The 15,735-nt window shown below is 44.0% G+C and overlaps 1 protein-coding gene across 1 annotated transcript; it reads right to left on the reverse strand.

Annotated features, from left to right (window-relative positions):
• Positions 1 to 1,155: 1,155 nt before the first annotated feature.
• LOC309350521 (estradiol 17-beta-dehydrogenase 11-like) lies at positions 1,156 to 13,975 on the reverse strand. The gene is made up of 7 exons (XM_081877497.1): positions 13,722 to 13,975; positions 13,475 to 13,582; positions 7,553 to 7,684; positions 5,394 to 5,500; positions 3,166 to 3,303; positions 1,953 to 2,069; positions 1,156 to 1,641 (listed from the first exon to the last, which is right to left on the reverse strand). The coding sequence occupies exons 1-7, from the start codon at positions 13,929 to 13,931 to the stop codon at positions 1,551 to 1,553; spliced, it is 903 nt and encodes a 300-aa protein (XP_081733623.1). The 5' UTR covers positions 13,932 to 13,975; the 3' UTR covers positions 1,156 to 1,550.
• Positions 13,976 to 15,735: the final 1,760 nt, after the last annotated feature.

Below are 15,735 nucleotides of genomic sequence, written 5' to 3' on the forward strand. Positions count from 1 at the left end.
TACGGGAGCAGCTCATCCATTAAGGCAGAGATGCAGCGAGGCAGCCCTAGAAGTTTCTTGCTGCTTTCGAGGAGGAAGAGCGATGAGCTGGTAGCAAGTTTGTGACTGTGTGGGTGTACTGGCAGAGCCAGTTCCACTGGCGATGTGCCTGTGCAGCTCCCCCTTGCAGTTCCCTTGCCTCTCTCCCTTGCAGTAAGCACCAGCAACGCCACTGCCATAGAATCATAGAATTATAGAATTGTAAAGGACCCTGAGGATCATCTAGTCCAACCCGCTGCAATGCAGCTGTGCTGCACAGGGATCGAACCTGCAACCTTGGCGTTACCAGCACCAGCTGAGCTATCCAGGCTTTGCTATTGCTATGTCTCCACAAGGGCTGGGCGATATATCAATATATCATCCAAAACTGGTTTGAAATCCATATTGTGATACTGGTTTCATAATTTTTGACCGGGCAATATATTGTGAATCATGGTGTGTGTGTGCGTATACGCTATGCAAAAATCACAATGTGGGGGAAACCGTGAGGCCAGCCAATGCCTCTACATAGCTCCATCCTTATTTCAGACATTGTGATATACAAGTCTATTGTGATGTTTAGCTGGTGATATATCATGATACTGAAAACTAGGTATCGCCCAGCCCTACTGTTCGACTCTACATAGTTCCACCCTTATTTCACAAATCATGATATATCTGCAATTCAAATGTTTAGCTGGCAATGCCATAGAATTAATTAAGCAATGGCAGGGCAATATTAACTTGACATGCAAGTAGAAAGTATGATTCACTGATAACGACAGTAATTACAGGGGCAATTACTGATGCCATGCTAATGGTAATATTAGTGGCAAAGGTTGGTTTCGATGGGAGAGAAACATCCAGGAATGGGTAAAATCAACCAGATACGCTTCGTGTAACCTGTTTGTAGACACTCAGCAGGAAATACTAAATTACTTGCCATTGTGACATGCATTTTCCAGGCACAAAACAAAGGATCGCATGAGTGAAGAAATGTGAACACTCAGAAATATTCATGCTATTAATGTTGTTTGATCCTGATATTTCCTAGCAGAGTTTGTAAAGTATGAAGGAGACATCCTTCCCTGTCTCCCACCAACATTACATCCATGATCATACAGTAGGAAAACCATATTTCACACTCATGTTTATTGGGTTCTGCTGCATTATTTCATACTTCAAGGGGGAAAGTTGTAAATGCCTCATCCACCGTCCAATGACATTTTGCATTTCTCCCTGAAAGAACTGAGTTAGAGGCTTCATTCGTTTCATGAAACAAAACATTATTATTTCTTTGTTTAGAGAGGGAGGAAACTTAACTCTGGATTACACCATTCTTAAGAGATAGGAAGACACCATTTCAGTTGCAAGGAAAAGTTGATTTCTCCATGCCATTCATACATAGATAGGTTGATGGAGCTACTTGCTACAAGGAGAAGGTGTATGATAGGTTTCATAACAGATTAGGTTTTATCCAGAATTAAAGCTTCAAAGAGTTAAAAGCGATTAAAAACAGGAATCCCATCCCCTTAGTTTTCCTTGTCCTTGTATCCAATGGTAAAATCAAATTTAAGTTGATTCAGCTTCCACAAAGCTTTAGCTCCACGAGTTGGAAGGAACCTGGAGAAAAGAGGAAGATATATTAGTTTTGCCTACCTATTTCAATGTTGGGCATCCTGCAACTTTCTAAATGTTGGACTTCAACCCCCATCAGCTGTGGCCAGCACGGCAAAGGTAAGGGATGACTGAGGTTATAGTCTAACAACATGTGAAGACCTATATGTTCCCTGTCATTTGTCTACCTGGAAGTAACACTCTGAAAGCAACAGACACATTAATTAGGCCAAAAGTGGTTTTGGTTTTTGTGTTTTGTTTTTTTTAAAAAAATACATTTAGCACTTGGCTTTAATTTTTCAGCATACAGTACTTACCTATCCAGCATGACACTGACTTTCAGAAATCGTGGGATGAAAATCATATTCTCATTGGTTAGAATTCCCTTCATTGCTTGATTTGCAACTTCTTCAGGCTCCAATGGAGGCATTAATCTGAAGTTAGAGAGGAAAAAAGTGACATTCTCTTTGCCTATTCTTTGCAAGATCAAGGCTTGGAACTTGTGACCCGTACAAAAATCAGGCAATGAGATGATGCTCACATAATAGGCCTGGACCACAGGTAAACGAAGCCAGAACACAAGAGAAGGTAGGGGAGGATTTCTTTTAACTGAATGACCTGAAATGAATCTAAATGGAAACTCAGATTATTTTAAAAAGAGGCTGGGCCATTCTGCAACATGCTCTTTGATGCTATAAAAGTGCTTTAGTAGTGAATTTATTTTGCTTTATTTGTTGTTCTGCAACGCTTCCCCAATACCACCTACCACATTATTGCTGTCTGGAAAGTACGACAAAAAACCCACGCCATGCCACCAATATAATCTGTGGCATGAAAAGTTACAGGATTTCAGCAGGAAGTTTCTGTTGGAAATGAAGCAGTATGACCCCCCTGAAACTTTTGCAGGCAAAAAGAGTATTGAAAGTGACATCATGTATGACTGCTGTCAGGGAACTGCCATCGGAGAGTCAGGTGGTGGAAGGGCTCAAGGAGGCTAGGAGACCCTCGGATGCTGAGGAAGGAACCAGCAGGGGGAGAGGGAGAGTTCCTGCAGAAACTCAGTCGGAGGGATGGCTCCAAGATACTTCCAGTGAGAACAGCGGGGAGGTCTCAGGACCTCCGCTGGGGACGCCTATTCCGCGCAGGAAACTGTCACGCAGAGAATCCAGAAGGAGAGTTTCCATTAAGGAACTCTTATGTTGGCGTAAATTCCGGAAGCGCCCACTGACGGATTCTGCCAGCGATTGAGGTAGTCATGCACCCATGGCTCCGCGGACTGGGAGAGTTTAGAAACTGATTGCAAAGCTTTGAGGGCTTAAGCGCTTATGCACAAGCAGCCCCCTCATCCCATTACAACTGCCAAAATAGCATCTTGATAAGCACAAATCATCATGAATGTTCAATAAAAAAAAACATCTGGGACACAACAATAGATGGAACGAAAGGAAGGACTAAATGACTGGCACTACAAAAGGGAACTTAACAATGGATTTTTCTAAATGTCAATGTCACACCTTTCTTATTCAATACCTTGAAGACGGATTTTTGACGAAGTCAGAATTTATAAACATAGGGCAGATGCATGAAGTCTTGACCCCATCTTTCTTCAATGCAGACAGCTCTTCTGTCAGAGCTCGGTGAAGCCCAACTGCAGCGAATTTGGACGAGCTATGAGAAATTTCGGACATAGCTTAGTGGCTGGATGATCATGATTGCCTTCTGCACAATACAAATCTCACATGAAACATCACAAATATTCAGGGACAACATGCAGCTGTTTTTAGAGCTGTCGGCCCTCACGAACCTCAGACCTACATGTATGGAGTAATTGTATTCATTCTAGAGTTGACTTATGAGCTTCCTCTCCACATGCTAATTTTATATTTTTTTAATATACATTTTCATTAGTTTTTTAAAACATATCATCTCCAACAATCATATAACATAACTTCTTGTCATATACAATATTTTAGACTTCTGTCAACACCTCTGATAATTTTCTGTTCTTTATCACTTATTCTGCATTTCTTAATTTCTCTATTACTCTTTATTATCATTAACTAATAGTTCTCCTCATAGTCTTTCTTGCAATATTTCAAATAATCATCCTTACAAAACTTCTTGCAATCCTACTAGCGTAATCTGTTCGTTACAATTACTTTTCAAATCGTTTGTATATTTACCCCCACATGTGGATTTTATAATGCATGCATGTGCTTTTGCCACTTAACTACTGTTCAGCTACTGGAAGCACATTTTGGCCAACTGGGATTTGGATATTCAGTGAAATCTTTGCCCACTCAGCAATCCCAGGGTCATGAGAATTAGCTTTAGGTTAGCAATCAAGCACCACTCAATTCCTCTGGTTGAAGTAAGATGACTATAGTTATGGTGATCTCTTGTTAACTGGGCTCAGGTTTCTAGCTCCTAAGCATGTGGGATGTGGAAATGGTGAGAGCACTCTGTAATCCTTTAGTTTGGGAGGGAATCGTTTTATTATTCTTCTGCATCAGGGATCGGAAAATGGTGGTGTGTCAACTGTTGCTGGACTGCAACTCCCATCATCCCTCACGATTTGGCCATGCTGACCAGGACTGATGGGAGTTGGGAGTCCAGCAACATATGGAGGGTCAAAATTTCCCCACCCCTGCCCGATGCTGTGATTCCGCTGCCTTACATGTATCGTAATTTTGACGGATGATCGGCTTATTGCATTTCATGGTACTTTCATTGTATCTTTGGTGGCATCAATGTACTATTCACCAAAGTGGGGACCTCTGGTCCAAGAAGCAGTATATAAATTAAGAATCGCAAGCTCATAGACTTCAAGTACGTATTGGCATTGGCTGGACACTTATGACTGAAATATACTTGGAGTCAAGAGTGGATTTCATGCTCTTTATTCAGTTCATAGTGGTGAGGAGGAATGGAAGTTCCCCCAGAATGTCTGCTTTATATACATTATTTACACAATGGGCCCCACGTGTTTGGCTAATTCCGGGATTCATCTGCAGGCCAATCAGGTTGCAGATTCACTTCCACCTGGAGCTGGATTGGGTGGCTCCTGTGGACCAATCAGACTTCTGCATTCTGGACCCTATTGTTCTATGACCAATCAGACTGCTGCATTCTGGACCCTATTGTTCTACGACCAATCAGACTTCTGCATTCTGAATCCTATTGTTCCAGGACCAATCAGACTGCTGCCTTTTGGATCCTATTCAACTCATTACATAACAATGATGTAGTCCAAAGAGCTTCTGCCTGAATTCCAGAACTTCTGAACCCTTGCCTTCCACACCACAGACTTTCATGCTCCCAGAAAATGGCACACCATTGGGAATCCATGGGTACAGCTTCTGAAACAGGAGCAAGAGCTGCATTTAGAATGGGAACTGCCATTCTGTTTGTGTGGCAAATGTCGTTGCACAACAGAACACACACACACACACACACCCGTCCTCTCTGTGGCTGCTCCTCACACTCACTCAGAATGTCCTCCAGGTAGTTGGGGGACCCTCGGGAAAACATTTCTGGGGTGCACACTGGGAGAGGGGAGGAAGAAAAAGCTGAATCCCATCCAAAGTATTCTTCCTATAAGCTGCATTTCTCAAAAGGTAAGATTCCATATAAAATCTGTTGTTGGGTAAATAAAACCAATACAGGTAAATTTACTCACAAATTTAATAAGAGTAGGGTATTATTTTATGACTTCTTTTATTTCTGCTGATGGGGAAATGTCTCTCCTATATACGCACCAATAAGCCACGAGGAATGGAGCCACTATGTGTCCCCCAGCAGAAGCCACGGTGATGATATGGCCGTGGTTGTTCTTCATCATGGTCGGTAGAAATGCTTTTGCGGTCTGAAAGTTTAAAAAGAAAGGGGGGTAACTTTCAGGGCTGTCTTAAGCTTATGTGGCGCCAGGGTGCAAAGATTCGCCCGGCAACCCTCCCCCCCCCCAGTTTGCCTAGAGTTGTTGACCTGTTTTTAGGGAGGAGAAACCCCAAATTGATGACCTTTTTTAGGGTGGGCTGGTTAGTCGCGCACAGCAGAGCTGGCTTCGCCAGCCGCCTCAGCAGCAACAGAGGAGCCCGAGGCAGCAGCGGCAGCAGAGCAAAGGGGAGCACCTGGGGGGCGGGCAAGCAGAGCCCAGCTGTGATAGCTTGGGAATCTGATTCAGAGGCTGAACCTGAGGAATCCCAGCCTGCACAGGAGTCCCCACCTCCAGGGCCGGCTGAGCTGGGGCAGGGGCTTGAATCGGAAGGGCCCTCACCTGTTCCAGATCCTCAGGAGCAAGACACCAGCTGAATCCGCTCTGGCTCTGGAGGAGATTGAGGACCCATTGCCTGCACGTGCTCCTCTCCCAGCCCTGTCAGGGAAAGGTGAGGCTGCCTCTGGGTCCAGTAACCCTCCAGCCTCTCCAGAGCTGCAGAGGCTCAGGGCAGAGAGGCGGAGGGTACTAAGTTCTCTCAGGAGGAGTGCTCGCCTTAAGGCCAGGAGAGGTGAGTCAACTGTGGGCCGGGGCCACCTTAGGCCTCAGAGGAGATAAAGGCCAGTCAGCCCAGACCCAGGTTGCAGGAGCAACATCGTTGGTATCCTGTTCCTGCCGGCCCCCTGACCTGCTCTCCTGAGTTCCTGACCACGCCTGACTCCTCGCTTTGGACCTTGCTCCGCCCCTGACAGACAGCCTCCTTACCCTCGACCTAGGACTGGACTTAGACCACGCTGCATGTTAAAACCCCCCCCCCGTGACCAGCACACCAGTGCAACAACAGTCAAATGTGAGGAGGTGGCAGCGGCGACTGAGTGAAGCCGGGCGCCTCATGTGAGCAGCATGTACTGGGCTGGCCTTTCAACGGCCCGCCAATCCCAGGTGCGCAGGAGGGCAGAGCTGGCCAGCTGCCTCAGTGCCTCACTCACCCGCAGAAGAGCTGCGGCGCTCCGATGGGCTCTGCTCCACTCGGCAGCGGCTGTCGGCTCTTCCCAATCCCCAGACTCCAACTCTTGGCCCCAGACTTTCAGCCTGGCACCCCTGAGAGCCCGGTGCCCGGGTGCCCTGCACCCGTTGCACCTATGGGTAAGACGGCCCTGGTAACTTTCCATAGAAGTCAGCCATTTAGTAAAACAGTAGCAACTGTTGTAGCAACTCTGCTGCTGTTGTTTCAGGTTTGTTTATTCTTAGTTTCCTTTATTTATTCTGAAGTGGGTTTTATTCTGTAGGGGCCAACGTAGTTGCGTAGGTTCAACTCTCCCATCTTCCAAGTGGCTATTACAGTGGGGAGGGGCAAGGAGCAGGGACCCTACTTCTTTATGTACATGCGTTATTTAATATCACACTTCTTCAATCCCTAGGATGAGCAGAACAATTTATGGTATAAATTTGAAAACCAGATGCAGAAATAAAAACGAAATAGTGCTGCGCTGAGCTAATAAAACAGCGCTGAATCACGCTGCATCTTTTCATTCAGGTGTAATGTCACATCAGATGATGGAAATCGGGGTGGGAAGTCAGCAAAAGAAAATAAAAAAATATTATGTATTGTAGTGTAGTATGTGATTGTTTTCAAAAAAATTAATAAAATATAACTGGGGGGCGGGGGAGTTGATTGCCTTTTCCAACAACATAACACCAACCTGCCCTGTGGCACTCATGGGAACGCTCCAACACTATGCATGTGAGAGAGTAGTCCGCCCTTTCGCCAGCATGGCACCTTCCAAATGTTTTGAACTACAACTCCCATCAGCCCCTGCCAGGACTACCATGAAAGCTTGTCATTCAAATAATCTGGAGGCCAGTAGGTTGCCTGAAAGCTGCAGGAGATCATGGCAACCATTGTCAGTACCTCCCATTACACAACGATGTGCTCATAGGGCTGTTCTTGCAACAGGGCTTTGCTTAATGATTCTTTATTACCCAGTAGTGAGCAAGGATGTTGACTTCAAACATTTTCTGAATAGCTTGATCCTCAGTTGACAGCACGTCAGTTGGGGAGATCACCCCGGCGTTGTTCATCAAGATGTCCACATCACCAATCTCCTTTCTCACCTTTAAAGAAAGGGAGTAATAAAGGGCAGAGGTGTTTAGCTGCTCTGAGACATTTTATGATGTATGGAATGAATAAATGCAAATAATAATAATACTGTAATAAAATTATAGATTACAGGAGGTTAGATTAGGGTCTTAGGGCCTGAACCCCCCTAGTATTTTGTGACAAGCTCTGTATTGCCTAGATCCTCCCTTTAGGAACTTAAAAAACAACAACATTAGTTTGCTTATAGGGTGGTTGGACACACTGCAAAGCACAGTGTCAGCACAGAACACCTTTAGCAGCTGCTCAATGCCTTCCTTTCCCGGGGGCATCTATACTGCACATATAAATAAGCACATTCAAATTTTATACAGAAATTTAGGATGATCCTGTGCCTCAATCTCCACAAGCATATGTGCCAGGATTGCAACTTTCTTGAATTTCTCATATTCATTTTGCTATCGCCAGTGAGTATGGACAGGTAGGATTGCATGACTCACCTTTGTCACTGACCCTGCTGAGTGGGTTAATGAAGTCCTAACAGTGTCATTCTATGCATGTCTACCCCGAATGAAATCCTATGGAGTTCAATAAGGCTTGCTCCCAGGCAGGTGGGTACAAGATTGCAGCATAAAGCCATTTGTAATTGTTAAATTTCTCCCCCCCCCCCATAGGGTGGGAAAGCGCTTAACTTTGACAGGATCTTGCCCTGAACCCCTAACTAAAACGAAAAACATAAGAAGTCCAGTTGGTCCATTATTTTTATTATTGGCTGCTTTTATTCCATTTATTATTCCATCTTGGCTGTAAGTCCCGGAAGACTTGCTCCCTGCCTTTCAGGCCTTTTCCCACCTGGCCTGGGAGGGAGGGTTCCAGACTGACTCCAGCTACAAAAGCTGAGGCTGCTGAACAGACTCTTTGGCCAGGGTATTGTTTCAGGGTGGGGTTGTTAGATTTTTATTTTTTATTTTTTTGCTGTTACTGTTTTTTTTTTGGGGGGGGGTTAGATCTTATGATTTATGTGGAAATTGTTCAGTCTGGTTGTGTTCTTTGTGCTGTGTTTTCTTAAATGTTTTTTTGCTACTTTCATTGTATTTATGTAAATCTTTTCATGTAAGCTGCCTTGTGCATGGTTTTTATTTTATTTTTCAAATAATATTTATTCTAGTTTTAAAAGGTTACAAAAAAGAACACAATATACAAAAACAAAACATATCCAAGAGAAAAATAAAAATAAAAAATAAAAAAGCAAAGACAGCAAAAAAAGATACAATCAAAAAAACAAAAGAACAAGTTAAACCTTGATATAACTCCCTTTCTTAACTTATCTCCTTGACCTCCTCACACCTCCCCTCTTTGTATTCTAATTCAAATAGATATTTCAGCAAATCCTTCATCTTTGTTTTTATCCTTATAACTTATCTTAATATACTGTAATTTTCCATTCTCTCATTCGCCAATTAGCAATCCACTTTTACTTTATTTAATCTTATTTCTCCTTAGAACTTATATATCTGAACTTATTCTCTTAAGACATTTCCCCTAGGGTCACCAAAAATTCCATTCCACGATTTTCCCATCTCTCATTAAAAAAAAAGGGGGAAATTTTTTTCCCCACAATATATACACTTTAAATTCCCAATTCTTTTTCACCATCTCCCCTCCCCAGTCTCGGCCCCTGCCAACTGTTCTCCAAAAGTCCATCAACCCGGAGATCTTAAGTCCGAGGCTCTTAACTCTCTTTCATGTCCCCTCTGCCGATCTTTTTGATAGTCTTTGGTGTTAAAGAACAGATCTCGGGGGAGCTCCAACCCAACGGTAGTCATATTCCTTCTTAGCGAGTCTGCCAGACTTCCATAGTTAAAGGTAGGGCCCATAGAATATTCCAAATCTTGTTTCACACTCCTTCCAAATCCAAGGGCCCCAGAGGCTCCAATCTCCACCTGGCTCAGATTCAAATCCCAAAAGCTATTTGATCCCCACATAGGGTGATCTCTCCAACTTTCATTTTCCAAACCAAGCCAGGCTCTCATCTCCAAACCTGGCTTCTCCTAGTTGCAGACGTATAAGGCCTCAAGTTATAATCCACCATTTGCCTCTGTAGAGTTGCGACTCCCCCTTCCATCACTTTAACAACAGCAACTTTCTCCTTCTCTGGTTCTTCAATTTGTTCAGTTAAAAGAGATTCCTGTGCCGGATTCTTGTCTACTTCTTTGCTGGAGCCCACTTTTGTTCCCAAAATTTCAACATTGGTAGCCATGACATTTATCTGTTCTTGCAGCTTTCCCAGCAGATAAAATGTCCTATTCAATTCAGACGCGACTTCCTTCTCAGCCACCATCCTTGAAATGTCCAAGGTCAAAGCTAGTTTCTCAAAGGCTTTATCTTTAGAACCAATTTCCCAGCTGCATCCTTGCAACACTATCCCAAAACTCCCTCTAGAGGGACACAGTTTCCATTTACACTCCTTCTAGCACAGTCCCAAAAGTCCCAAGCGTAAAATTGTAACAATTCCAAATGCCTTCCTTCTTTTTAAACACAGAAACTGACAGTAGCAACAAAGTCCTTCTTCTGTATCTTGACAGCTAGCTGTCAAATTTATCTATTCACCATCCACGGGCTCTCGCAGACTGCTCCCGGGTTTAGGGAAGTGGCGCTTCAATTCCCAAATTTTGACCTTCGTGCATGGTTTTTACTATGAAAAGGCAACATACAAATAAGATTATGATGATGATTAAAAAGGGCAATGCATTTATTAGGAGCAAACAAAGTTTTGCAAAACTAGGAACAAGATTTTTGAGCTCTCCAGAACTCTCCACCAGGGAAGGATCTCCAGTCTGAGCAGTGCAGAGAGCTGATTCTCCGGAGAAGAGGAGAGGGACAGAAATGTCTCCACGGGTCTCTCTCAGGTGAAGTGGAAGGATTTGATGGTAGGAAAAAGAGTACGGTTTTGAGATAGTGCAGGACTTTAAAAAATATTTTAATTTTTTACTGCTGCATTGCCCTGGGAGACCTAATGCACAAATCTCCACTGAATATATTTCTGCAATATGGCTATCTGCCAACGAGCAACAGACACCTCTCTTTGCAACACTGCTTACTTCATATAAAACAAATGGAATGAGAATGAGAAACTATCTTGCACAAGAAGCTATGGGCATGTTTTCCTTTAAGTCTTTGGCACGCAACCTACCATTTCCCAAGCATTCATGCTGCTAAGCTGATAATGAAGCCTAGATATGTGTAACACCTCAGAAGGTCTCAGGCTCAATCCAATTCCAGGGAGGGCTGGGAAATGATCCTGCTCGAAATTCTGGAGAGCTACTGCCAATCATTGTGGAGAATACTAAGCTAGAAAGACCAATGATCTGACTTGGTATAACCCAAAGAAAATCCCATAAAGAAGCTGGACCATAAAGAAGGCTGATCGCCGAAGAATTGATGCTTTTGAATTATGGTGCTGGGGGAGACTCTTGAGAGACCCATGGACTGCAAGAAGATCAAATACACCCATTCTTAAGGAAATTAGCCCTGAGTGCTCACTGGAAGGACAGATCATGAAGCTGAGGCTCCAGTACTTTGGCCACCTCATGAGAAGAGAAGACTCCCTGGAAAAACCCTGATGTTGGGAAAGATTGAGGGCACAAGGAGAAGGGGACGACAGGGGACGAGATGGTTGGACAGTGTTCTCAAAGCTACAAACATGAGTATGACCAAACTGTGGGAGGCAGTGGAAGACAGGAGTGCCTGGCGTGCTCTGGTCCATGGGGTCACAAAGAGTCGGACATGACTAAACGACTAAACAACAACAACAAAGAAAATCCTGTGTGTTGCAAATCAGAACACTCTAAACAACAACAAGCAACAAGTCAGCTAATAATATACAGAAAATATTTTTAAAACACTATACTGTTTCAAAATTCATAAACAGAAGACATATAATATGTGCATGGAGTCACAAACTAATAAGAATCAAATAAATGTTCCATGAACAGGAATGGTGGGAGTGGTAGGTCAAAGGTCAAAGGTCAAAGATCTTTCAGGATAATGAACTGTTTCAATGATAAATCTTCATCAGCTAGCAATAATATGAAATGTAAACCATTACTGTTAAGTTGTGGGCGAACATATCAGACGACACAGCGATTCTTCCAAAGCAGCTCTTTATTTGTAAGCTGGAACAGAACTGAACTGAGGAGCTCAGTCAGCCTGCTTATATAGAGCTCCACTAGAATGCAACAGTAACCATTTTCTGTAACTAGCCAATCACTGAACGTCACTTTCGATCCTTCATTTGCATACAAACTATCCAATCACTGAACGTCACTTTCGATCCTTCATTTGCATAACTATCTACAGTATCCCCCTGCTGGCCCAGGGTGAGAACTTCAGTACATAACAATTACCATTCAAATACAGTCCAGTGAAAGAAATGACAGGCCTGCATGTTAAGCAACTGATAATAAATACACACCAAATTAATAGTCCCCAAAGGTACATCAAATGGCCATTGATCAGCTATCACTAAAAAGTGTAGTAAGCTGATGCTGTTGGCAAAACCCTAGTAGTGGCATTATCAAGGCCTCCATTTCAGTGATCTTTGACAGTGACTTGCCACTCCTACCATTCCTGTTCATGGGAAGACAGGCAAACTAATATCAGTGTACTGGCAGAAGCAAAGATCACCAGTGTTGAAGCAATGATTCTTCAACACCAACTTTGTTGGACTGGTCATGTTGTGCAGATGCCTGATGATCGTCTTCCAAAGCAACTACTCTATTCCGAACTTAAAAAGGGAAAGCGTAATGCTGGTGGTCAACAAAAGAGGTTTAAAGACTGTCTCAAGGCAAATCTTTAAAAAAAAGTAGTATAAACACTGACAACTGGAAAACACTACCCTGTGAATGCTCCAGTTGGAGAACAGCCTTTACCAAAGACACTCACACTCAGGACGCAAGGGAGAAGTGTGCTAAGAGGAAGGTACACTTGGCAAATCCACACCATGATCAACTCCCACCCCGAAACCAATGTCCCCACTGTGGAAGGACGTGTGGATCCAGAATTGGATCCACAGTCACTTATGGACTCATTGTTAAAACCGTGTTTATGGAAGACAATCTTACTTGGCTACGAGTGATCGCCAAAGGAGGAGGAGGGTGTGCACAAATAGCGATATTATATAAATAACAAATAGCAATATTTAATAATTTGCTGAACTTTAGGTAAAGAGGTAAAGGACCCCTGGACAGTTAAGTCCATTCAAAAGTGACTATGGGGTTGTGGCGCTCATCTCGCTTTCAGTCTGAGGGAGCTGGCGTTTGTCCACAGACAGCTTTCCGGGTCATGTGGCCAGCATGACTAAACCACTTCTGGCGCAATGGAACACAGTGACAGAAATCAGAGCATACGGAAACACCGTTTACCTTCCCGCTGCAGTGGTACCTATTTATGTACTTGCACTGGCGTGCTTTTGAACTGCTAGGTTGGCAGGAGCTGAACTTTAGGATACTGGCATCATAGCAGGTTGGGGAAGCCTTTGAAGAAGAAGAAGAGTTTGGATTTGATATCCTGCTTTATCACTATCCTAAGGAGTCTCAAAGCGGCTAACATTCTCCTTTCCCTTTCTCCCCCACAACAAACACTCTGTGAGGTGAGTGGGGCTGAGAGACTTCAGAGAAGTGTGACTGGCCCAAGGTCACCCAGCATGTGGAGGAGCTGGGAAGCGAACCCGGTTCGCCAGATTACGAGACTACCGCTCTTAACCACCACACCACACTGGCTACCAGTGGGGGAATCTGAAGGCTCACCTTTTCTGCCGCGCTGTAGATGTCCTCTTTCTTGCTACAGTCCACCACAAAAGCATGTGCTGTCACTCCCAGCCTCCTGCATTCTTCAGCAGTTTCTTCAACGCCATTCTAGAAATGGAAAGGGATTGAAAGCTCACTGGGAAAGGGCCTCAAAAACCAGTTAGAATTCTTTTAGAGAATGCTATTGGAAAAGGTCCAGTCAGTGTAGACTAACCCAGCTCTAATCCTAGCAATAACGCAATCATACCTTGTTGATATCCCACAGAACTAACTTGCATTGGCGCCTCGCAAATTCATAAGCAGTGGCTCTCCCAAGCCCATGGCCGGATCCAGTGATCAGAACAATTTGTCCGCTGACACATTTTTCCTTCACGGGAATGAAAAGCTTGACAAGAGCCTCTAAATAGGAGTAGAGGACTACAAGAAAAAACACAGGGATCTCGAGCAAAAGATGCATCTTCTTTTGAGAAAAGTTCTGCACACTGAGACCAATGCACACCTGTGTGCACACTGTTATTTATTAATCAGAAACTGACATCCTGGCTAGGTTCCACATGGCCACGCAGCTACCCTCAACGCTCCTGATGCAATGCTCCAAAGATCTGGCTTTCCATGCGAACATTTTGCAGATTTATGCCTGCCTAATTGACACCCCACTGAACAGCCTCAATCCCCCATCCCATGGGAACAGCCACAAGTCCCTGGTCTCCTTAGCTAGGCTAGCTGGAAGCGGAAGTAGAAATGTATCCTTATTGGCTTTGGAAAATGGTGAAAAAAGTCCCACCCACCCCTTGATAACATAATCACTCAATCTGCTGTTCTTCCTTTAGCCTTCTAGCCCCTCTCTCAGACATTAAGCTGACCAATCTGTCCCAGCCAATCTAAATAGTCCAGTGCTCAAACTGGGTTTGGGGTGCAGGTAAAGGTAAAGGTACCCCCTGACCGTTAGGTCCAGTCACGGACAACTCTGGGGTTGCACGCTCATCTTGCTCTATAGGCCGAGGGAGCCGGCATTTGTCTGCAGACAGCTTCCGGGTTATGTGGCCAGCATGACTAAGCCGCTTCTGGTGAACCAGAGTAGCGCATGGAAACGCTGTTCACCTTCCCGCCAGAGCGGTACCTATTTATCTACTTGCACTTTGACGTGCTTTTGAACTGCTAGGTTGGCAGGAGCAAGGACCGAGCAATTGGAGCTCACTCCGTCGCGGGGATTCAAACCGCCGACCTTCTGATTGGCAAGACTTAGGCTCTGTTGTTTAGACCACAGCGCCACCCGCATCGCTTGGGGTGCAGGTGAGGGACCCCTTAATCAAGCCCAAACATCCTATGGGAGAAAAGAGGAGAAGCAGTTTTGTTGTTTTTAAAGTGCATGATAAAATAAAATTGCATGTCAGAATTATATAGGCTTGCCTATTTAGCAAGTGTTGAAAATAATACAACACAAGCGCCTGACTCTAAAGGAAAAAGGGGGGAAAAGGAACCTCACCAAAATGCTGGAGAGGGTGCACCTCCACAGGCACATACCTCCACGTGTGGTGGGAGTGTCCCAAAATCCAACCATTCTGGACAACAGCCATACGAGAAATATGTAAAATAACTAAGCAAATATTAGAAATCATCCCAGAATTGGCCCTACTAAACATCTCCCAAAACAATAATGCCCATTTACTCCACAAAGAACTCACAAAGAACCTACTTTCAGCAGCCAAAACCACCATAACCAGACACTGGAGAGACTTGTCAGGAGTAAGCATGGACCAATGATACCAAATAGTATGGGAAACAGCCTTACTAGAAAAATTAACCAATAAACTAAAACTGACATGGGGACAAATAGAAGAAGACACCTTCACCCCGGTATGGCTCCCCTTTATTACATACACAGCCCAACAAGACAGTGACAAAAATCCAACAACAACATATAAATCAATATGGCTAGCCTGATCAAAAACACCCACCTCACTCACACATGAAAACAAAGATCACCACAGCCAATCATAAACAAACAACCACACCCTGGGCCAACCCCAACCTCTCTCACCACCAAAGAAACGCAAGTGAATAGCAGAGAACCTGCACAAGCGACGCTGACACAAAACCCCACATATATTAAGTAAAATAAAAACAACCCCACCCATCATTCCCCCTCCACCTCTTTCCCCCTTTTCTTCCTAACGTCTCAACAAATGAAACTGATCTGTAAAGAATGTTACTTGAAAGAAAAAGAGAGAGAGATTGCAGATACTTTTGTAAACCACGAA

Source organism: Podarcis erhardii (assembly GCF_964252035.2).
Source record: "Podarcis erhardii genome assembly, chromosome: 9".
Lineage (NCBI taxonomy): Eukaryota > Metazoa > Chordata > Lepidosauria > Squamata > Lacertidae > Podarcis > Podarcis erhardii.